This window comes from Salarias fasciatus, chromosome 6 (genome assembly GCF_902148845.1).
Source record: "Salarias fasciatus chromosome 6, fSalaFa1.1, whole genome shotgun sequence".
Lineage (NCBI taxonomy): Eukaryota > Metazoa > Chordata > Actinopteri > Blenniiformes > Blenniidae > Salarias > Salarias fasciatus.
Window position 1 is genome coordinate 8317945 of NC_043750.1, and position 24699 is coordinate 8342643.

Here is a 24699-nt window from a genome sequence, read left to right on the forward strand (position 1 = left end):
ACAGCAACGTTCAATGGAGAAGAAGAACGTCAAGGTTCGTTCTTTGAGTGTAAATAACGAACTAGTAACTCGAGCCTCCAATCCAAGGCAGTCACACAAAACAGTGGCGGCCAATCAGAAAAGATGAGCAGTACAGGCTCCGCCTCTGTCTTCCACCACGTCCTCAGATGGCACGTAAAGCACCGTGACTGCGCGACGAGGGACTATTCGGCGTTCTGATATCGAGAACTGAAAATGAGCGGCAGAGGAAAGGGAGGGAAAGGATTGGGCAAGGGAGGCGCCAAGCGCCACCGCAAAGTCCTCCGTGATAACATCCAGGGCATCACCAAGCCCGCCATCCGCCGCCTGGCCCGCCGCGGCGGAGTCAAGCGCATCTCCGGCCTCATCTACGAGGAGACCCGCGGCGTGCTCAAGGTCTTCCTGGAGAACGTCATCCGGGACGCCGTCACCTACACCGAGCACGCCAAGAGGAAGACCGTCACCGCCATGGACGTGGTCTACGCCCTCAAGAGGCAGGGACGCACTCTGTACGGCTTCGGGGGCTGAAGCTCCGTCCAGCGACCACACCAAACCAAACCAAACAAAACAAAACCAAAGGCCCTTTTCAGGGCCGCCCACCTTCTCACTCAGGAGCTCTTTCTTGTTGTACAGACAATGTCTGGATTTGTTCTGGTGTTCGTTATTTTTTTTCTCAGTTTCGGAAGGACCTTTGGCCACTTCAATCTCGTTTGTAGCGCCTCAGTTACTTTATAAGCACGCAAACATCGTTGGATACAAAAACCATTGCTTCGTAGAAACAAAATCGAAGGGCATGTAACGTCTGATTATGCTCACACGTGGAAGTGATACTTCTTGACATTTTCGTTATTTCTTCCGTCAATACGGCTTTAACCCGTTCTGCCAACGATTATTCTCACTGAAAGGTATCGTGGACGACTTCCTCAAAAGCTAATAGACCACTCGTACAAAGGTTTTCATTTTTCAAAAAAAACGTTTCCATGTGTTTCCGTCATCACACTGAAGCACCTGACACCGTGAACAATTTAGAACTTCAAAATTTCCAAATTATATGGAGCTACTATGAAGGCTGCTCTTATTTAATATAAGTTGCGTTCAAAGGGACTGCAGCAGGCTTTAAAATGTTATTGTGAAGCTGTAAATACAAACATGAAGCCTTCTGTTTCAGTCTTCATGATATAAATTCGCTTCTCTTTGTCATTGGTCTCCAGACTGCGCGCCTTTTTGAACAAAGAAAGATTGAATATATTAGAAACTGTGTAAATCCACTTGAGAAACCACGGCGGGCTTTGTTCTGATTGGTCAGATGGTCTGAGTGGAGCCGCTCCTCAGGCTGAGCTGCTGATTGGAGGACGGTTCGTTCAAAGCGTCTCATTGGTGCGTCCTGGACTGCCTCGCGCTCTCTGCCCTCTTATAAAGGACACTTGGAGACAAAGCTATTCACTTTCTCAGAGAATCAACTCCAGAGAACCCGACGAGAAAATGAGCGGCAGAGGAAAGACCGGCGGTAAAGCCAGAGCCAAGGCCAAGACCCGCTCGTCCCGTGCGGGCCTCCAGTTCCCGGTGGGCCGTGTTCACAGGCTGCTGCGTAAAGGCAACTACGCGGAGCGCGTGGGAGCCGGAGCCCCCGTGTACCTGGCGGCCGTGCTGGAGTACCTGACCGCTGAGATCCTGGAGCTGGCTGGAAACGCCGCCCGCGACAACAAGAAGACCCGCATCATCCCGCGTCACCTGCAGCTGGCTGTGCGCAACGACGAGGAGCTCAACAAGCTGCTGGGTGGAGTCACCATCGCTCAGGGCGGCGTCCTGCCCAACATCCAGGCGGTGCTGCTGCCCAAGAAGACCGAGAAGCCGGCCAAGGCCAAGTAAACGTCCAAACACCCCAAGGCCTTCAAACACAACGGCTCTTGTAAGAGCCACCCACCTCTCAAGAAGAGCACGATGTCCCACAATTTTGTAGTAACTCTTGACTTCGCAACGTCTTCTGTAACACCTCACTTCATTTTCATAAAAACGCCAAGTGCTAAACAGAAAATAGTCGATAAATAAACAAAAATAAACGACGCACCATCAATCAGTATGGACCACCTATACCCAGCCTTTTATAAATATACTGTAACGGAATAGTTTCATTGATGTGCTGGCTGTATAAGTGGCGTAATGCTCTGGTCAGAGAAGACAAAGCAACTTCTGTGCTTTAGATGAATTCAATTTGAACTCTTCAATTTGAATAGGGCATTAGTTCACTGTAGTGAGTACAGATGTGTGTGGTTTGTGATGTCTGCAGCATGTTTTTCCCTAAATGATCAACCGATCACGGGTTGTGTGCCAGCAGGAGTGCTTGTTTTGGCCACCTACACCACGGGTGACTTATTTATGACATTTCAAAATAAAACACCACCGTCGCCTTCAAAATAATCCCCATCTGCATTAATGCAGCGCTCCAGCCGTGTCTCCCACTTCACCAATGCGTCGTCAGACCCGCGCGTAAAAGTGCCGTTTTTTGCCGGCTGCGATTTTTCTGTCACCTCCTCCACATCTGCAAACCGCTGTCCCTTCAGCTCCTTCTTCAGCTTGGGGAACAAGAAAAAGTCACTCGAGGCTACATCTGGCGAATAAGGCAGATGGGAGAGGAGATTCATCTCATTCTTCACCAGAAACTGCGTGACGCGCAGCGCCGTGTCCACTGGCGCACTGTGGTGGTGGATCAACCGGGCTCCACTCCGCCACTCCGCGGGCCGCTTCCACCTCACATCCTCACGGAGCGGTCTGAGGACTTCCATGTCGTAGTCCTGATTTACAGTCTGACCTGAAGGGACAAACTCACTGTGGACGATACCCTGGACAGCCAAGAAGCAGCTCAGCATTGTTTTCACGGCTGAGCGGACCTGACGCGCGGACATCTGGTCCTTTTTAAACCACCCGAACCACTCATGGACCTGAGTCTTCCCCAGAGCATCATCCTTGTAGGCTTGCTGCAACAAGCTGAGTGTTTCTGCTGCTGTTTTTTCCCAGCAAAAAGCAGAATTTAATGTTTACACGCTGCTCTGGCTTCCCAGTCAATGTCGCCATTTTGGAAAAAATCGCAGACCGCCTCTGCACTCTGTTGCTTTAAATAGCTCCTGACAGGCGTCAGTGTAACTCTCGGAGCTCAAATTTCTCACAGATGTGCATGAGGCTTACCTGCAGCACATCTGACGGCCAGAAGTCGGAACTCATTATTATTATTGTTTTCTGACCAAATTCCGTTTTTTTTTTTTTTGGGTACCCCCTCGTATATGGTTGTTTCCATCGCGGAGACAAATTTGACCCACTAAACATGCTCGAAAACTCACCAAATTGGGCACGCACATCCGGACTGGTAAAAAATTTTATGAAATAGAAAAATTAACCCCATCTGCTCTCTAGCGCCACCTACAAAAACAAAAATGTTCGCCACGGCCTGCAGGAATGTCGTAGAAATATCAAACCAACATTCACGCGTTCGTCTCATTGAGCTCTAAAAGGTTGCTGGAGTGTCAAAATAAAAGCCTCAAACCCTTTCAAAATAAAAGTCCAAACTTTGTGAAAAATGACATTTCAAACAAAACACATTGACAATTTGGGGTTAACCAGTGTCAATGACAGCATGTACTAACTTTCCAAAATAAAAGTCCAAAATTCCTTCAAAATAAAAGCCCTTTTACAACATAAAATAAGGTAAAATCAAGAAAATGGATGTTTACAGAGTAGCAAAACTCCCAATGACCTGGATTTCGGCCAGCAAGGTACGAGGACGTCTCAGTCATGGGCCGGCGGGGAGGCTCGGTCCCATCCAATGCCGCTTGCGGCTTTAATTTACCTATATGTCAATATTGCATGTGTCGGGTTCAAAGACACTTCAAAACGTTAAACAATCCAAACAGTGAACACTCAGAGACGAGATTTGGGTTTTGGCTGCATCTGCAGATGGGGGAGAGTACACTGTTCTGTGAGCGACTCACAGACTGTCTCCGACCCCTTTCTGGTGTCTTCAGCTTTTTATTGAGTTGGGAGAGCAAGCATAGACATGGGTAAGCGTGGGCGCATCCGCCCACAGACATTTAAAAACATTTCAGAGACACCCAAGAGTCTGGGTTGTCGGGTCCACATCCTCTTGAACTTTGGTTCACTTCTGTTCACACCTTGAGGGTGGGTTCCGCTTCTTCTGCACAAACAGAATGAACCAAACGTATTTCTGCGAAACAGGTGTCTAGACAACATTTTCCGAGAACTGAGTATGGCGAGACTTTCAGCGCGCTCTGTGCAAACTTTCTGCACAGTTACAAACATTAACTCACACAAGCACTTTGCACAAGCATTGAAGCAATTATCTTACAGCATGTCATTCATCTTGTTTATATTGACCTCATGTATATAATTCACATCCATGTTTGGTTTTTCTTCATTCCATGAGGTTTTTTTTTTTTTTTTTTGTATTCATGCCCATTGCATGATAGATGTGAATAATTTGTGTTTATGTAAATTGGAAATACAAAGGCTGAGGTTGATTTGTTTATTATTGTTATTTTCAGAACTGATTTGTGATCATGGGCATCTCCTAATAAAAGCACAACTGAAGAGCCTGCTCCTCCTCCTCCTCCTGTGTTCTGACCGACACTCATCTTGGATGCTGGATCCACCTTAACGAACTGCGCCTACTCCACCTTATCTCACCTGCACATACAGCCTGAAGTAAAAGGCTGATCACGTGACCAAACTACCCACTAAACATAGGACGTCGCATAGACGTTCAGATCATGTCCATATCGCGTCGGTCCGTCTAAGACCAGTTCTGTACCAAAAAACGACGTCCAAATTAGGTCTACTATTTTGACGTCAAACTATGACCTCTATTAGACATCTAAATATAGTTAGTCGTTTCACCTGACTTTTTTGGACATGAAAATGACGTCTAACACAGGTGGGGGATTTACAAAAACAATTATATTTGGCCTAACAGTTGTTATTTGTGTGTATTAGTAGGTGTATATCAGTGATTAAACATCATTTTGAAGTACAAATACTTAACAATTTTTGTATTTCTAAAATAATTTGTAATTAAAAAAAAATGAAAATCACAAATAAAATGATTATGCATCCTTCTATCGAGTAGCCTTTGGCGTATTCAAAGTGTCACTTTTCTTTAGTGGGGAATTGGGGATACTCGATCAGATGCGTCATGACGAACCCGTAGGACACGCCCCATCTGGCCAAAACTCAAAATATTCCCCGTGCCACCGCCATCTTACACGTGGTGACGACGTGTAGAGAACAAGCGAAAGAGAACGGTGTAAGGTAAGTCCTTGAGATTTGTTTTATGTTGCTCATTGTTCTAGTGGGCTGCTTGTCGACGTGACTAGCTATATTCTTCCAGGCAAAAACTTATAGTGTTATTTTTGGAGCTTTGGACCGAGGAATTCAGCTCACTCAGTGACCCACTAGCTGCTCTGCTGCTGCTCTGCTAACACAAGGCTCACAGCCAGAAACCTGAGCGGCCCTGACCCGAGAGACAGCCGCTAACAGGGACTCTGTACAGGCGCTAGCGCCGCGGTTCCAGCGGGAAGCTAGCTGGAGGAGGAGAGCCGCCACTCGGACCTTCACCAGAGCTTCTGGCGAACGTGCAGGAACTCCGAGAGCATAAACAATGCGACCGCTGGTTTCAGTCTGTTCAGGACGCTGCCATCACGTCGACGGCTAACACCGTCCAGGACGCCGCGGCCATGCTAACAGCTAACAACTGCTACAGCTTGGCTTGCTGCATCCCCCGGAGCCTAAGCTAACCAGCTTGGTTTGCTATACCATTCAGGAGACCTGGCTAACCTGGTCTTGGCCTGCTGCATCTCCCTGGACCTTGGGTAACCACACAAAACTGTAGCACTGTTACTTAATCATTCGTGATGTGCAGTAAGATGAAGATGACGGCATTGCTTATTATATTACTAGGCTGCTTGGCATTTTGGGACGTGGGACAAAACATGGTCTTCTGTGTTAGTACTACTGTCGAGGTGCTAAGAATGCAGGACACCTACTACAGCGGCACTAGTTCGGCAGCCGTGCACTCTGTTTGGTCATCAATTTGTTGTCAGTTTTTCCTGTGAACCTACCCAAAGTCCAAAGCACTTTTGCTTTATATCATCTGACTGCTTCGCTTAATGCTAGCCGTTGTTATGCTTCAACACTTGTGACATACACTGTGAAGCAAATATTTACCTCAGCCAGGAGGTTATCGAATCACGTCGGTTGGTTGGTTTGTTAGCAAGATTCCGGAAAAAGTAATGGTTGGATTGCAATGAAATTTTGTGGAAAGGTGGGTCTTGGGCTGTCTTAGAATCAGAATTGTTGCCAGAAGTTGAGCTTGCATGGGCATTTTTTAAAGAAAGTTTTGAAAAAACTTTAAACAAACATGCTTATTTTTGGAAATTCAGAGTGAAAGGACAAATAACCCCTGGTTTTCCCCTGAATTGTCGGATGCTATCAGTGTGACTGGGCATGGGCCAAAGCCAGGACAAGTTGTTTTGCCACTGGTCATCTTTCAGACAACTGAGAAACAAGTGTACATCTTTAATCAAAAAAATCTAAATCCACATATTATTTATCTGTGACAACTGACAACCTTAAAGAATAAGTTTGGTTTAAACAGTTTTCATGTTGTTTATAGAAGGGAGTAGAACAATATACTCATCCAAAAGGGTTTTCTGGTCCAAACAGTGCTTCGGGAGAAATTTAGATCCAAAATCGAGCTGCAACCATCCGTATACTGTTAGCCAATGGGACGTGTGGCGCCGGCTCCCAAAACGGCTTTCATCGTCCAAAAACTCATTAGTATCTCCAATATTTCCTCATGTCCGCTCACGCCACTCCGCCACAACAGCCCAGTGTCACAAGACACATGCTGTTTAGGTTTTACAGATCTCTGAAGTGAATATGGTGATAAGGCTGTAAACTGAAGTACATTCACCAAGAGACACAGTAGGTGGCGCTGTGCACCAAAGTTGTTGGTTGCCACCCGCTCCAAAGAAGATGATGATCTCTGAACTGCAAACATCATCTTCTTCTTCTTTGTGTGTGTGTATACATATATATGTTTGTGTGTATTTTCACACGTGCGGGTGTGCGCGCGTGCAATGACCATTTCTACTTTCTGTCACATTTACAAGGAAACTTTTTAAAACTGTTCTCTGCCTTTCCTTCAGGTGGACAGCCTGACTTCGGACGGACAGCCAAACACAACTGAGGTGGATACGACTATCACATACACTCAAATGTCCAGTCTTTGTTTTTTAAAGGTTACATGAAGCTAATAGTGCACGTTTACATTTTCAGATGACCCACAGAATAAAAAAATTCCGGAAACTCAAAAGAGACCTACACGAACTTCTCAGACGTTCAGACAGTAGCGACCAGGATAGTGCTAGCGAGAATCCAAGGGCTGCAAGTGTAGCTGCAAGTGTAGCTGGAGACAGTGGGTCTGGTCCTTCAGGGTCAGTGAATGTTAGTGCACCTGGGGCACCACACAGCATCGACTTTGAGACTGATTTTGACTGTACTGACTCTGAATCTGAATCGTTGATCGCTGACCCTGAAGTGACAAGCAGCTTTGAGGAAGAACTAAGACAGTGGGCACTGGAACACAAATTGACACACAGAGCAATCAATGGGTTATTGCCAATATTAAGGAAGCAAGGCCACCTATTGCCTTTGGATTGCCGAACACTCCTCAGTACACCACAGACAAGTGTGACAGAACCCAAATGTGGCAGCCAGTATAAGTATTACGGGCTGGAGAAGGGCATCCTTCGTTACCTGAGACACCTGGAGGGGCATGATGTGCACCTCAGTGTAAACATTGATGGTGTACCACTATTTAAAAGTAGTGGAGTGCAGTGCTGGCCGATACTGGTGAAGTGTGGCAGATTTGATCCATTTATTGTTGCCATTTTTAGTGGGTCAAAGAAGCCTAGCCCTGTTGAGGAATACCTTCGAGACTTCCTGACTGAGTATGCTCACCTCAAACAAGATGGCATAACTTTTGAAGGCCAGACTTACTCTGTCACCATTGTCTCCTTGGTCTGTGATGCGCCAGCTAGGGCGTTTCTGAAATGCATCAAGGGTCATACTTCATATGATGTGGTGGAACATATTATCTGTGGCCACTAGGCGGAGCTGGCGCTCCACTATGAGGTTGTTGTTGTCATGTTGTCAGCCTGCAGTAAAGACCGCTGAACCCAAGCCGCCGTCTCAGAGCTTTATTATGGATGCTAAATGAGCATGTTTGCAACCCACGAGCAACACAAGGCATGAAGCCACAACATGGTGTCAGAAGTTCGACTGCCAAGGGACAAGAGACAGCGGTAAGAGTAAACTAACTCAAGAAAAGCTTGAAGCTAACAGGAGCTAGCTAAAACAAGCATGGAGCAGTTTAAGCCGCCATCACCACTTATACTCACCGGCAATCTGTCTGAGGCGTGGCGCAGATGGGAGCAAAGGTTTCGGATCTACATGACAGCCACGGGTGCATCAGGAAAAGATGAAATGGTTAAAACAGCCATACTTCTTCACACTATCGGCGAGGAGGCATTAGAAGTGTACAACACGCTCACCATAACCCCTGCCGGAGATGCACTCACAATGGAAGAGATCCTGACAGCTTTTAAGAATTACTGCAGCCCACAGAAAAATGTTGTCTTCGAGCGTCATCAGTTTTGGTCTCATCCGATGTCACCAGGAACTACGGTAGACAGGTACATCACAGAGCTACGCAAAAGAGCAAAGACTGTGAGTTTGGTCAAAATGTGGATGATATGATCAGAGATAAACTGGTGTTCAGCATAAATGACACACGTCTGAAAGAGAGATTACTTCGTGATACTTCCTGAATAAGGCCATTGAAACGTGCAGGTCAGCAGAAGTGGCCAAATCTCAGATTCAAGCAATGCAAGCAGGTCCTGTTATCCAAGATGCTTCCGTGGATGTGCTGAAAAAAGCACCTGGACACAAGAAACAAGGACAAAACAGAAACAAATCCAATGACAAGAAGACCATCTGTACAAAATGTGGGAATAAACATGAGCCAAGACAATGTCCAGCGTACGGGGTGAAGTGCCACAAGTGCGGTAAAGATAACCACTTCGCAAAGGTATGCAGGACAAACACTGAGAAAAACAGTGATTACAAGAAAACAAAGGCAGTGAATAACATTGAGACAGAAATGGACACTTTGTACATTGGCATGGTGTGCAGTGATAAAAGTGAGGCCAACAGCTGGAAAGAAACAGCAATAATAAAAGGAATGCCAGTCACTTTCAAGCTTGACACCGGCGCAGACGCTAATGTGCTTCCCTTGGACATGTACCACAAGTTACCGGGTCCCATTCAACTACAGCCCACAAAAACTGTGCTAATAGCTTTCGGTGGTGCCCGCATACATGCAGATGGTGTTGTGTCTCTTCAATGTAAAACTGACAAATGCAATGCAGTGCTTGACTTTCTTGTATCTAGCCAAGCAGACAAAGCAATCCTGGGTGGACGAGCTTGTGAAGGGCTGCAGCTGGTGAAGAGAGTCGAAGCGCTCACAAAGAAATCACCAAAGCCCGGCAAGCCACCAGCCACCAAAGAGGAACTTTTGGAGACGTATGCAGAGGTGTTTACAGGTCTGGGTGAGTTTCCTGGAGTTCACCACATACACGTTGACACAAATGTCACACCTGTCATTCATGCATGCAGAAATGTCCCTCTCGCAATAATGGATTCACTTAAAAAGACTCTCAAAGATTTACAAGACAGAAATGTGATAACTCCTGTCAGTGAGCCCACAGAATGGGTAAACAGTCTTGTTGCAACTCAAAAGAAGAATGGTACACTAAGGGTGTGTTTGGACCCTTGTGACCTGAACCAAGCAGTCAAACGCCAGCACTACTCCATTCCCACACATGAAGACGTCCGCAGCAAACTTGCAGGAAAATCAGTCTTCACTATTTTGGATGAAAAGGATGAATACTGGCAGATCAAACTGGACGAATCATCTTCAAAGCTCTGCACCTTCAACACACCATGGGGTCGATATCGTTTCCTCCGGCTTCCATTTGGAATTAAATCCGCCAGCGAAGTGTTTCAGCAAAAGAATTGTGAGACATTCGGTGACATTCCTGGTGTGTTCGTCATAGCAGATGACATGATCATTGCAGCAAAATCAGAGCGTGAGCATGATGAAATCTTGCAAAAAGTAATGGAAAGAGCAAAAGCAGCTAATGTGAAATTCAACAAAGACAAGATTCAGTTTAAAGTGGACACTGTGAAATACATGGGACATGTCATCACAGCAGCAGGTCAAAAAGCTGATGACACAAAGATCAAAGCCATCGTTGACATGCCCACTCCTGAGGACAAACAAAGTCTCCAACGCTTACTGGGAATGACAAAGTTCTTAGCGCGGTACATACCAAATGAAGCGTCACTTACTGCGCCCCTAAGACAACTACTCAAGAAGGACACTGTGTGGCAATGGCAAGCACACCACAGTGAGGCGCTGCAGAAACTCAAAACTGCCCTCACACAAGCACCAGTCCTGAGGTTCTATGACCACGAGAAACCTCTCACACTGCAAGCAGACTCTTCTAAAGATGGACTTGGAGCGTGCCTGCTACAAGATGGTCAACCTGTGTGCTATGCTTCCCGAGCACTGAAAGAAACTGAAAAAAGGTACGCACAAATAGAAAAAGAACTGCTTGCCATTGTGTTTGCCGCCAAAAGGTTTCGCCAATATGTCTATGGAAGACCAGTGACAGTCCAATCTGATCACAAGCCTCTCGAAGTGATTATGCGCAAACCGCTCTGCAAAGCACCAGCAAGACTGCAAGGAATGCTTCTTCAGCTGCAGAGGTATGATCTCACTGTCACCTATACACCTGGAAAAGACATGTACATAGCCGATGCACTTTCACGAGCCATAACAAACAGCGAAAATGTCAATGCTGATGAAAATCCAAATGATGAGAGAGTTGTGTACACTTTAGAAGCCACAGATGCCTTAAGTGAGGACACACTCAACCAGCTGAAAGCGGCAACTGCAGCAGACAGTGTGCTACAAGCTGTATGTGACAAGCACATGAATGGCTGGCCTACCAGAAGGAAAAGTTTGGACAGAACGCTCCACAGCTACTGGCCAATGCGACATACTATCAGCATTCAAAACAACATTGTTATGGTGGGAGACAAAATCGTGATACCCCAAGACTTCAGAAAAGTGATCTTGGAAAAGCTACATCTGGCTCATCAGGGAGTACAGCGCACAAAAGCAAAAGCACGAAAAGTACTGTACTGGCCTGGGATGGCACGTGACATAGAGACTCTGATTGAGAAATGTGTGCAATGCCAGCAATTACAACCAAAGCAACAAGCAGAGCTGCTTGCCCCACATCCAATCCCTGAGCTGCCATGGATGAAAATTGGAGCAGACATTTTTGAGCTACATGGTCAGTCATATTTGTTATTAGTTGACTACCTCACAAAGTATCCTGACGTGCTCAACCTGCCTGACAAAACAGCACACACTGTGATTCAAAAGATGAAGTCAGTCTTTGCAAGACACGGCATTCCCAAAGAGATAGTGAGTGATCACGTCCCATTCGCCAGCTACGAGATGAAGTCATTTGTGACTTCATGGGAAATAAAGCTCACATTTTCCAGTCCCGGTTTTCCCTCATCAAATGGAATGGCAGAACGAGCCATAAAGACTGTCAAACATGCACTGAAAAAAGCAACCCAAACTGGCACAGACCCACATCTGGTACTGTTATCCTTGAGAAACACCCCAGTTACAGGACTAAACATGTCTCCTGCACAGATGTTGATGGGCAGAGTCCTACGCAGCACACTTCCATGCTCTAGTGCTCTTCTCAAACAGACTACTCCTCTACAAATTCCAGACAAGATAAGAGAAATACAGTCCCGACAGAAACGACACTTTGACCAACGTGCAAAGCCACTTCCTGAGTTAACCCCAGGTGACACAGTGCACATGCAAACGAGACATGGCTGGGAGACAGCTGTCATTGTTCAACAGAGAGAAGAACCGCGCTCCTACACCGTGCGGACTCCAGCAGGACGGTTTCTCAGGAGAAACAGGAGGCATCTGAGAAAAATCCACCCGAGTCTGTTCAAAGACACTTCAGTAGATGAACAATCTGACTCAGAGGATCAACCTGCAGAACCACCTCCAGAGCCCCTCCCAGGTGTTTCTTCATCCCCAACTGTGAACGGTACTCCAACCTGTTACGCGCGCAGTGGCTGTGCAGTCCGGCGCCCTGCCAGGTTCAGAGATGATTAAGTGGACATTCAGAGTTACAGGTTCATGATGTTTTGTGTTTGGTTAAGCATACACCTGTTTAAAAGAAAAATGAAAGTGAATAAATTTAAATCGTATTGTTTACAGAACAATTGAAAATCGTATTGTTTACAGAATGAATACACCAAATGGTTGAATTTTGTTATGCGCTGAACAACCGAAATTGTTCGATATTTTAAGGAAAAGAGTTGGAAAAGAAAACACTTAACATAGGTCAAAACATTCTTTATTTTGTGAAAAGAGGGATGTGGTGGAACATATTATCTGTGGCCACTAGGCGGAGCTGGCGCTCCACTATGAAGTTGTTTTTGTCATGTTGTCAGCCTGCAGTAAAGACCGTTGAACCCAAGCCGCCGTCTCAGAGCTTTATTATGGATGCTAAATGAGCATGTTTGCAACCCACGAGCAACACAAGGCATGAAGCCACAACAATATGAGAGCTGCGACAGATGCATCACCAGGGGTACCCATGTTGAGGGAAGAGTAGTTTTCACCCATCATGAATGCACTTCCCGTACGGATGATGGTTTCTCTAAATGGGAGTACAAGAACCACCAGCAAGGAGTCAGCCCCTTCATTGCTGCTGGAGTGCCTTGCATTACCTCTTTTGTCTTGGACTACATGCACATGGTCTGCTTGGGTGTGGTGAGACGCATGTTGGTGTACTTGACACGGGGCCCGACAACCTGCCGGTTATCAGCAAGACAAAAGGAAACCATTTCTGAGAAACTGGTTGCTCTGAGAGGCAAGATGCCCAGCGATTTTGCCCGACAGCCCCGAGCTTTACACGAGTTTGACAGATGGAAAGCAACTGAACTAAGGCAGTTTCTGCTCTACACTGGACCTATCGTGCTGAAAAACGTGTTGTCCCCGGAACTGTACCAACATTTCATGTCCTTGACGGTGGCTATGTCAATACTGCTGGAGTCAGATGACAGGATTCGCAATGGTTATGTCCAGTATGCCCAAGACCTGCTCCAGCACTTTGTCAGGAACAGTGCTCACCTCTATGGTGAGACCTTCCCAGTGTACAATGTACATGGATTAACGCATCTCCACGAAGATGTCCGCCACTTCCAGTGCTCATTAAATGAAGTGTCATGTTTCCCCTTTGAAAATTACCTCCAGAAAATTAAGAAGCATGTCAGGAGTGGAAGAAGTCCTCTGGAACAGGTGACGAGGCGTTTGGCGGAACTGGAACACTCAGACATGAGTATGAGCACTACAAAGCCTAAAAAGATCTCTTCCATCAAAGCAAAGGACTGTTGCTTTCTTTTGAAAGATCGATTCGCCTTCATTCGACAGCAGAATGCAGATGGTTCTTTTGAATGCGAAATCCTGCACCAGCGTCACACGTCACCATTGTTTAGCCAACCCTGTAGCTCTGGACTGCTCGATATAGTGTGCACAAGAAACGGACAGGTCAGGATGACAAATGCACAGTTGCTTGAGCGGGACCTATTTCGGAAGGTGGCCTGCCTACCTCAAGAAGCTGGTGGGTTTGTCCTCATGCCCCTTCGTCACTCCCTGGAGCACTGAAATTGAAGGTTAATTTTTTATTTATGTTATCTAGAACCCACCAGAGATCACTGTTGATCACCTTTTCCGTTTTTTTTTTTTCCTTTCTCAGTGACGGCTACCTGCATTTCCTTCATTTCACCCTAACCATAAATCACTGTTCGTTCCTCACCTCTTTCCATAACAGGCTTCACCCCCAGTAACCCTCATCCGTATTCTGCACATCTGCCAACTCTATTGTCTTGTCATCTAACCCTTTAATGTAGTCATTTGTGGTTTTGTTACTCCTTATTAGATCCTTTGTAAGTTCTGAGTCTAACATTCTAACATCTAACATTCTAACAAACATGTAACATTACAATTATTGTTTTTTGTTTTGACCTGCAGTGACTTTCAATGTGTCTAAGGGTCCCTTTGGATTCTTTGTTTGGATTTTTAATTCAAATAATTTTGAGAACCACTGTTCATGTACTACTTTATTCGTGTAAATGTATATGATAATGTCACTGCAAATGTGTTCTGCCCTTTCCAGTCATGTATGCGAGGGCTGTGTGGAAAGAGGGAGACCGGGAGGAGGAAGGCGTGGTCCCAGAGAACTGGATAGATATTGAAAAAAGAATTGTTCGGTGGCCTTGCAGCTACAATGCAACAAAAACAGAAAAGGCTATAAGGGAACGGGTGGAACCAGAGGAGGACTGGCTCGTCTTCCCTTTAGTGAAAATAAAGATGACCTCAGGCAAGTGTGGTTGTGGCTGCTTGTGTTAAAGTTGATTCATCCAAGGAGACAAAGGATAACTTCTGCAAATTTTGACATGCAGTTGTAATGCTTGGACTACCCTGGACTTGTCAGCACCAGAGAATTTTTTTTTCTTTTCTTTCTTTTCAGCCGTTTCCAAGAGCCTGGTCATTGTAATGGGGGCAGAGTATGTTTACATTCCAAGAAACATCTTAATTTATTCCCAATAACATTCAAAAGGTTATGCAACATCAGCAGACGACTAGCAAATAGCATATTGAAATTGGCAGAAGTTCTCCTTTGAGCTTGTGTGTAGCTAATCTGTTTGAATAATTATGACCGAGATGAATTAGTTTTCAAAGATTTTAATGATTGTTTTGTGATTGAATCATAGCAAAGCGCAGAGAATGTGCTCTTTATAGCATGACGAGCCAGTCCGAGGATGACGAGGACGATGAGGTGGTTGCAAAAAAGAGGCAGCGGAAGAGGAAAACCATTCCGGAGGACTTCCTAGAAAATGGTATAGCATTTTATTCTTGACATTCGTACAATGCATAGAAGGCAGGCATTCATATAACATAGATGATTGTGTAATCTGACAATGGGCATCAAATTTTATACAATTAACATTTTTCATATTTACAGATAATTCGGAATCTGATCAGGAAAACAGAGGTATTATCTTCAGTCTATAATGATTTTCTAAAATGGTTCTGGAATGAAGCATATACATTTTTATGACGTTTCTGTTTTGCATGGGTATTTGTAAATAACTACAATAACTAATTTGTTATTGATACTTGTGTTTCTAATAGGTGTAACCGTGTCAAGCTTCCCTAAGCCTCCAGCCAAGCTGCCTCCCCTTCTTAATGCAGACATGAGTGAACATCCCAAAGCAGAAAGGTGTGCTTCCAGGTATGCTTGTTGACATTTTTGTGCCTTTTTTCTGTATTTTTGTGTATTCTGTGCCAAATACAATGCAATCAGAGCTCTAAATTAACGTTTTTTTTATCACCAGCCAAAATGGCTAGTAGATGTTAACCCATTTGTGCCCAAATTTTTTTCAGAGTTGTAAGGCATATCATTTTATCAGTTGAGTCCAGTTGAATCAAGTTCTGTATTTATTATTTCCATTTTGTTCTTTTTTTTGAAAAAAATTGCATTTTTATGACTGGCAACAATTGTTGCCAGTGGGCACATACCTTGTCACTATGTCAAATGTCACCTATAATACAGGAATGACAATGACAACAAAATAATAATATAGTCAGAATAAACAATAACAATAAGATGGAGCCTCAGGTTCTCCCTGCATAAAATTCCAAACAACAAACAATTTGGAATGTTTTTTTTATTCTCATTTTTTTACACTCAACACCTCAGCAAACAGTTTTTTCTTAGAATGTCTAAAAACACATACTACATAAAATTTCTTGCCATACATTCCATCATCTTTCATACATGTTCTACTCATTGTGGTACTTCTTGAAGCACACCACATGTGGTGGAACATCACACTTTCCACGTGCTAATGATGTGCGCCGCCACAGTTCTTGCATCGTTTCTAGTGATGGGTAAATCAGGCCTCCTGAACCACTTTCCGTGGTTTCCATTTTCTGTGGTCACGAGTCTCTTGGTTTTAAAGTGGAGGCTGAAGGACTGACAATGAAGTGTGCTTTCACACAATTCTTGAACAGACAGCACCATCTAGTGGCTTCAGACAGTACGGACAGTGGTTCATGAGGCCTCGTTTGCCTCTCACTAGTTGCACCTGCTGCTGTTGAAGGCCCAGTGGTTGAAACTATCAAACCAGTTATCAGCAATGCCTTTGAAGATCTTCTACCCTGCCTAATTGGTTTTGTTCCATGGAGGAGGGTCTGGGCTGTCAGCCTCTGGAAGCAGAGGAGATCCTTCTGCCCGCTTTTCCAGGACCTAAATGAATGACAAAGCAAGCATGACAGATGTAAGAATGCGCCATGTTTTAGTTCACATTTGATTTTATTGATGAATCATCAATATCATTCTTTCTAAAGCATCATATGTAGAATATTCTGGAAAAGCAATATCACAGTTTAGTTTTTGATGTTGGTCTGGATATCATCACTGTTGCTCTTGTCGACTGAAGAGCAGTAGCGATGATGACCTCTAGTCAAAGATCACAGACTCGACTGTGATATTGCTAAATAACATCCATCCTACCCCAGGGGTGGGGGTGGGGGGGCATTGGCTATGAAAAGTACTTGTGTGCCAAGAGAAGTGCACCTCCAACATCATCCAACAGCAACATTGTTTACTTCAGTGAAACACAAGCTAATGTTAGCTAGCAACAAAATGATATATGATAACATATAAAAATCCTAAACACACAGGCCTTGAACACCTGTGAACTTATTTAGCTTGAAAGAGTATTCTAAGAGGACTAAAATGAGACACTGTACATCATTCTACAAATTTAAATAAGTAAATTAGGAGCAATCCTGCAGACAGTGTTTTCCTGTAGTTAGTGACAAGCTATGTGCCCATTGGCAACTTTTGTTGCCGCTCATAAAAATAAGCCCATGAACAAAAAAATATTTATCCTAGGTACAATTTTTGGGTTCAGGGTTACTCTAGAGACTCCAATGATTAAATAATTATAAATATGGCTGTTGGAAAATCATTAGAAATGTTTGAAAATTACCTCTTTCCAGGAAGATTTGCGTCCGCCATGTCTTCAGCCGGAAGGAGCAGGAAGCAGATGATGTCATGTGACAGGAAGCACTTGGAAATGATTTTTTAAAAATGAAAACCTTTGTCTAAGTGGTCTACTAGCATTTAAGTGGGAAAAGTTGCATTAGTACCTTTTAAATTTTTTATTGTGAGTCAAAAACAACAGTGATAAACTTTGGCAACAATTGTTGCCAGTGGGGCAAAACGGGTTAATCTTACTAGCCAAACACACACTCACTAATGGGTCAAAGTGGCTTGTAAGTTGCTTACTCTGCCAGACGCCTGTCCAGCACTCCCTCCACCAGGCGCCCGTCCAGGTCTCACTCCAGCAGACCCCCGTCCAGGTCTCCCTCCACCAGGCCCCCGTCCAGGTCTCCCTCCACCAGGCCCCCGTCCAGGTCTCCCTCCACCAGGCCCCCGTCCAGGTCTCCCTCCACCAGGCCCCCGTCCAGGTCTCACTCCACCAGGCCCCCGTCCAGGTCTCACTCCACCAGGCGCCCGTCCAGGTCTCCCTCCTCCAGGTCTCCCTCCTCCAGGTCTCCCTCCACCAGGCGCCCGTCCAGGTCTCCCTCCTCCAGGTCTCCCTCCACCAGGCCCCCGTCCAGGTCTCACTCCCCCAGGCCCCCGTCCAGGTCTCACTCCACCAGGCCCCCGTCCAGGTCTCACTCCACCAGGCGCCGATCCAGGTCTCCTTTACACAGACGCCCGTCCACGTCTCGCTATGCCAGATATGGTGAGTTTGAATTCAATTTAATGAAAGCACTGTGCAATCAAGTATTTTGTACTAATGCACGCCTGATTGCTGAATAGTACTCTTTTGTAGCCCAAGTCTGTTCAGTTTGTCCATGATCAATTTCTAACTCAACATTTCTGCGCTTTCAGATGTCAGAACCTGGACGTTCCCATTGCCTCAGGAGGGTAAGTCTAGTATTATTGATTGTATCAAATGTTAATCATGCAGATGTGACTGCAAAAATGAGTTTTGGATTAAAAGTATGAAATAACCTCCCTGGACATTGATCTATCTCTCCCTACAGAAACGACGTGTTTTTTAACACTTAATTATCTGTCATTTTGGAGTCGTATTCTAATCGCAATAATCTTGGGATTGTTTCAGTGTTTCAGAAAAAGGTTTTAACATTGCTTCTTGAGCTTCGGGATAAGGATTCTCAGCTTCGGGATAAGGATTCCCAGCACACGTCAGCACGCGTCAGGAACATCGTCAGGATGGAGACCATGGAGCAGTTTGACGAGGAGGAGGAGCATCTCACTGACGAGAGTAACTTTGAACACATGGTGGGTTTTTACAAATCTGAAAATGTCTAGTCAATAGCGTTGAAGTGAAGACATATTGCCGAGCACTTAGGATGCATATTCCAACAGGTGCAGCGTCTGGCTAGAGTAGGAGGAAGGGACCCAAAGGAGTGCGTCCGAAAAGTCCTTGACAGGTGTGTTTATGCTGACGGCTGGTAAACATTTCGCACACTGAACTGATCTATATACCTGCTTCCTAACCATTGGGCTACAACTGCCAGCTACACACCAGTATTGCCAGCTATGTATTTCAAGTTATTATTAGTAGTCAACTATACTAGAAGGAACTTGAAGTATGTAATTGGTAATATTTAAGTAGCTGGTAGCTGTAGTGTCATGGCTAGGGAGCAGATCTGCAGATTGTTAATTTGCATGTTCAAAATATTTTAAGTGACTGTAAATTTCTAACATGCCCTCAAAGTCTGTCAGCCAAAAAGTATTATAAGCTGTGTTCCTAATTTTTTTTTTTTTTTTTTTTTTTTTGTAAAGGCTGTTCTCGAACACCCTAATGGCACAATTTAATATGATGGGCAAGGGCCACAAGGACAAAAGAGCTTTAAGGGGCACAAGAATCTTCAAGGCAATACAAGGTAAGTCCATATCTACCTAATAATGCAGCAAATCTCTGTCTTTAGTGTCTTACACCTATCTCCACTGAATGATCTACAGTTTGGAGGGTGCATTCCCTGTAGTATTGCGGGTTGCAGTGCAGTTTCAAGCTGTTACGACATACAGCACCAAAGATATTAGACAAATCCAATATAAATCGCAATATACCCATTTTGCATACAATCCCTCCCCCTTGCGAAAGTAGAATGTGGGAAAACGATGGGTCATTGGGGTATTTACTTCTTCCTGTAGTTTTTGACAGTAGCCATTGAATTTATTTCTATCGTCCTCATTTCGCTTGCAATTCAGTCGTTACAGTCTCCAATAGGAAGTTAAACAACAGCTACAAGTTTCTCCTTAGCTTTGTTTTCCTCATACTTTCCTCTGACAAGTGACAATTGTTCTAGGTGAAATCCATTTGCAAACATGGCTTTCCCTCATGACTGACAGGAACAGGGACTGTAGCTCCATACCAGTAGCGACCGGTGGAGGTGGCGGGAGCGCTTGTTTCCATACCCGCGCATTCCAGGCTGGCAGTGTTGAGGAAACCAGTTTAGTAAAAATCATCGTTGCCTACCTGTTGTGTTGTTTGGAATGCGCCTTGAATGCGAAACGAGCACTCCCGTCAATGCAGAAGTGAATTAACACCGCACCGCCCGCGGCTGGCAATGTGGGTGAACAAAACAAGCTCTCTCACCACCTGCGCCCCACGCTACGGGCCGCTACTGCTCCATACCCAACTTGATGAACATATTTGGGTCAGTGATGTTTTAGTAGTAGGACAGCATTGGTGTAGGCCTATACATAGGCCTAACACTTCTCTTATTTTCATTTGCACTAAAGACAATGTCTCATGTGCGCACTTGTCTGCTGTTGTCATATAATTCAAAACATTTTCTTCATCTTCCAGCTGACAGAAAACACAATACGGGCACAGGCTCTGCAGTAGTAATATTGTAGAATGAACTTTGGCTGCTTTCAAATTGGAAATTTACTTGTCTTTCACGTTACATCTGTCAGACAGACAAGTTGTACTGTCTTAATATTTGCTGATGCTTATTGATCCAGTATTGGATGCATGGGCATAGGGGATGACAGATTTCTTAAAGCTCGTGTCCGGATTTTCCATTCATTTCCAATGTATGTATCATTTTTCAACAGAGCTTAAATGTGTCAGTCTGGTTCGATACTTAACTATAATATTGGCATAAAGCAATATAAAAATTTATTTATGAGCCCCGCCTTCGTCTCATAGACCCCCATGTCATCCAAAAATGCACTGGTCAGCGTCAGCCAATAGATTTCGAGCGTCCACCTTGTCATGCTGTCAGTCAACATGTGCACGCAGCCAGAGAGCACACGCACTCACCCAGCAGAGGAGAGTTAGCTATGCAGCAGCCGCCGCGCTTACCTCGGGTATATCCACTGTCTGCTGAACATCCGCTGTAGACAGCTAAATGTGTCGGATGCTGTAGGACTCGGAGGCTCTCATTTTCACCCGACGGATAATTCGCGTGCACAATTAAAGGGGCGTGGCTTGGTCGTTCATGAAAGCAGAGGGAGGGCGGAACCTCGAGACGTTGGATTAAAAAACCTCTCTCTTCCAAAACTCCGGACACGAGCTTTAATATCACTTGTCTTTTCTACTCTTGCAGAAGGAGTTATGAGGTTTGATAAGGCGGCAACAGAAGAACTCATCAAGCAAACCATCGCTGACCACCTGAAGCATGCGCCACAGAGACGTCCGAGAGTTTTATAAGGAGTCACACTTATGCTTTATGCTTCTGTTGCTATGGCCTGCTGCGTCAACCTCTCCTCCAGACGTGTTCTGCCCCCCCACCCCCCACCACCACCACCACCACATTTGAGGACCATTTCTTTTGATTCCTTCACTTTCACAAGTAGAGTTGTTCAGAGTTGTAGTTTTTTTTTGTTTGTTTTGTATTTGAATAGTAGATGTTACTATATTATTGTATGTAAAATTTTGATTCTACTGAATGTTACAATTTTTTTATTATTGTGTTCTCTATTAAAAAAGGAAAAATTGTGAATATATCATTGAATTGCTCTGGAAAACTTGGATTCTTCTGAATGTTACATTTTTTTTTATTTTCTATTGAAAATGGAAAATTTGTGAATATATTGTATTTCTCTGGAAAATTTTGATTCTACTGAATTTCGCTATTTTTTTATTATTGTGTTCTCTATTAAAATGGAAAAATAGTGAATATATTATTGTATTGCTCTGGAAAACTTGGATTCTACCGAATGTTACTATTTGTTTTTATTGTATTCTCGATTAAAGAATGAAACAAAAAATGTTACTTTTATTACTCTTTTATTGCTCTCTGTATTGAAAACTGGAAAATTGATTCTACTGAATTGTTATTTCATTTGAAAATGGTTTTCAGTTCTGAATCAGTCTATACAAGAACCCTTTACCCTTAATTTTCTTAAAATGCCACCACTGCTGGGTGTTAAGCTGTCTGGTTTAACTTTTTTGCTTTGAAAATCGGCTATCTTAATTCAACCAGTCTGTGGATAAGAATTGACCTGTTTGCTAGTCCTCTATAGTTTAGCAAATGGAGTTTTGGATAGAATACATTTCACGGCAGCACCTGGGGGGTGGGGTTGGGGAGGGGCTTGAGCGTCAGCGTGCCTGGCTGCACTACTGAGGTAAGGAGGGGCAGAAGAGGTCCAATTCAATTTCGAAAAAGACGTTGGGAAGACGTCCCTAAATGACCCGATTTGGACTAGAATTAGCCCTTGTCTGGAGGTCCTGGTGACGTCGATACCCGACGTCGAAATTACGTAAAAAAAAAGACATCATCTGGCGTTACATTCTGCACCTTGTGGGTACCTTGCTGGGACTTCCAAAAATTACCTTAAGAAGACGTTGATTCAACGTGTTTTTGCGCAGTGGGTAAATGAGAACAACTTGGTTGACTACCAATCCGGTCAGGCTGACACTTTAACACCAACATAATAGTCTTTTTGAACAACAGCTATGGAGCTAACTAAACAGCGACAGGAGAAGAACTGTGTGTTAATAAACAAAGTTACATGCCGAGCCGTCCATGTTTTATGGGGTTCAGTAAGGCATGCTGACATGATAAGCAAGCAAAGAAAATGAGCAAATGACTCAGGAGCAAATGACTCATGAATATTAGCTCTCCTCACATACAAATATAAACAACAATTTCTCATAATGTAACTTACATCATCACGGACGCACACTGCTGTACAAAGGAGTAATGAACACTGACGATGGCAGACGATCAGTCCAGCTTGTTGACTACAGGAAGGGTTACTGAACACTGCGCAGGTCCATCAACAGTCAACAGTCAACAACAGTCCATCAGTATCTGTGTGAAGCAGCCCGCTGTGATGTGTCCTTCTCACAGCAGGGAATTCACAACACATACACACAGACAGCCAGGTGCACATACACACATACAAACAGACACACACCCTTTTTGTTATGCAAAACAGAGGAGGCATGGCATGGCACTTAGCATCATGGGAAACACCATCAGTGGGGCCGCCCACACCACGCGAAGTCAAAGGTCATTAATACTGGGGCCCCAGCGCAACAACCCCCAATCCCGTCAGACCAAGGGAACCCGCACAGCGAGGTGTGGAGACCCTTAGGCCTGTGGACCCGAGTGCAGTAACATCAGCAGAGGACCGGATCCAACTCCCAGTGTGAAGGTCCCCCCACAGGAAACACTGGAGTGAAACAGCTAAAAACTTAAAAGGATATGATACAAAATAAGATAAGATTATAAAGTAAAAAAGTAAAATAAGAAGTACATTATAAAATAGAATTAAAATGACATAAAAAATGATGGAAATAAGAGGACTATAAAAGGTCAGTTAAAGCCTGATTGAAAAGGTGTTTTTAACCTCCCTTTAAAAATATTCTTGCAGACTGAGTTGCTTCATAGGTCATGTGACCGCCCATAGCAACCATCCACCATTTTGCTGAAAGGGGAAAAACAACAGCCTCACGCTGTTCATTGTGCCTTGTGTGTTGCGGTTTTAGGTGTTATTGTACTTTAATTTTAAATTTGTTCAGTGCGTGGAAGGTCTTGTCGGCTATAGATGGCGTACATATACTACTACGAGCTTTCTGGGGATAGTTTGGCCCGATAAAGGGCAAAATTGGCCATTGTGGGTGTAAAAGTGTGCCCCTTCAGACTCCCTACTGACGAGTGGATGAACGACCCGAGGGAATGGCCTCAACTGCAGTATGCAAACTTGTTAAACCTTAGGTAAAATCATGATTTTAATGGTGGCAACCCTCCCCATAAGAGATACAGGTAAGCGTCTCCACCGTAGGAGGTCATCTTCTATTGATTTCAGTAATGGAGCATAATTAAGGCCCAGTCCCAATTCCCCCTCTTAGCCCTTTGCCGTTGCCTTAGCCCTACCCCTACCCCTACCCCTACCCCTTCCCCTTTGTCTTAAAAAATAGGGATAAAATAAAGGGCTACTGCTTCAGCCCTATGAACTGAGACACCCCTTACCCCTATGCGCCCTGTCTCACTATTATGACGTCACAACACGCGACGTAAAAACACCGGTTATACAGAGGGTAATTTCTTTGTGTACTTTTCCAGTAAGCGTTATCATGCCATCAGAAGCACAAGTTGTTGCTGTTGCTTGTTTACTTTGTTTATTTTTGTTTGCCTTTCTACGTCAAGGCGAAGAAAGATACAGAGGAGTACATTTCTCTGGAGATTGGCTGTTATGTCCGAGAATTTTGTGATATGTATTGTTCTGTTTATGCATTCCTCTGACCTTATCGGTGATGTAGACAGATTTTGTAAAGCTATCATGTTGTTTTGTGTCAATATTATCATCCGCTGTAACGTGTTGTGTAGTACATAAAAAATATAAAGGTAAAATGTAAACATTTTCTGTGCTACGTTCTGTACTATGTTCTGTACTACATTCTGTACAGTTGTGTGGGGGTTGGGTGGTGTGTCTCCGGTAACGGGGGTCTGCATTTGAGCTGATAGAGTGATTTGGGATTGACTGCCTGCATGCATCTGCTAAACCTTTTAAAAAACATTATTTATGTTTGTGTGTTTGCAGAGAGGACAAACATTCCATTATTGTCAGCTGAACGCCAATGTCCCTATTTTAAAACTCTGGTTCAACATGGAGCTGGAACTGAAGAAAGAGTTTTGTCTCTCCAGAAGGGCCATGAACAGTCTGCAGAGACTCCTCAAAAGAGAGCAGGACCATGGCTGGGGGTTCCAACTGGAGGTGCTGCTGTATACGTACTGGTTGGCTCATGGCTTGTCCTACCATGTTGTAGCCAGTGTTTTCAATGTCCCCGAAGCTACAATCAATCGTGTGGTGCACAGGGTGGCAAATAACACATACAGAAATTTGGCAAAAGCTATCAGCTTCCCTAAAGCAG

The 24699-nt window shown here is 44.4% G+C and overlaps 3 protein-coding genes across 3 annotated transcripts in view; all 3 read left to right on the forward strand.

Moving 5' to 3' along the window:
- LOC115389924 (histone H2B 1/2-like) overlaps positions 1–24699 on the forward strand; it is an 84386-nt gene that overhangs the window by 18867 nt on the left and 40820 nt on the right. The window lies entirely within an intron of this gene.
- Positions 235–546, forward strand: LOC115389950 (histone H4). The gene has a single exon (XM_030093540.1). The coding sequence runs from the start codon at positions 235–237 to the stop codon at positions 544–546; it is 312 nt and encodes a 103-aa protein (XP_029949400.1).
- On the forward strand, positions 1500–1887 carry LOC115389930 (histone H2A). The gene has a single exon (XM_030093519.1). It carries the CDS (start codon positions 1501–1503, stop codon positions 1885–1887), a length of 387 nt encoding a protein of 128 aa, XP_029949379.1. The 5' UTR covers position 1500.

Excerpts from the sequence above, each read along its gene's own strand:
- LOC115389950 (XM_030093540.1), top strand. The coding sequence starts at position 235 with ATGAGCGGCAGAGGAAAGGGAGGGAAAGGATTGGGCAAGGGAGGCGCC.
- LOC115389930 (XM_030093519.1), top strand. The coding sequence starts at position 1,501 with ATGAGCGGCAGAGGAAAGACCGGCGGTAAAGCCAGAGCCAAGGCCAAG.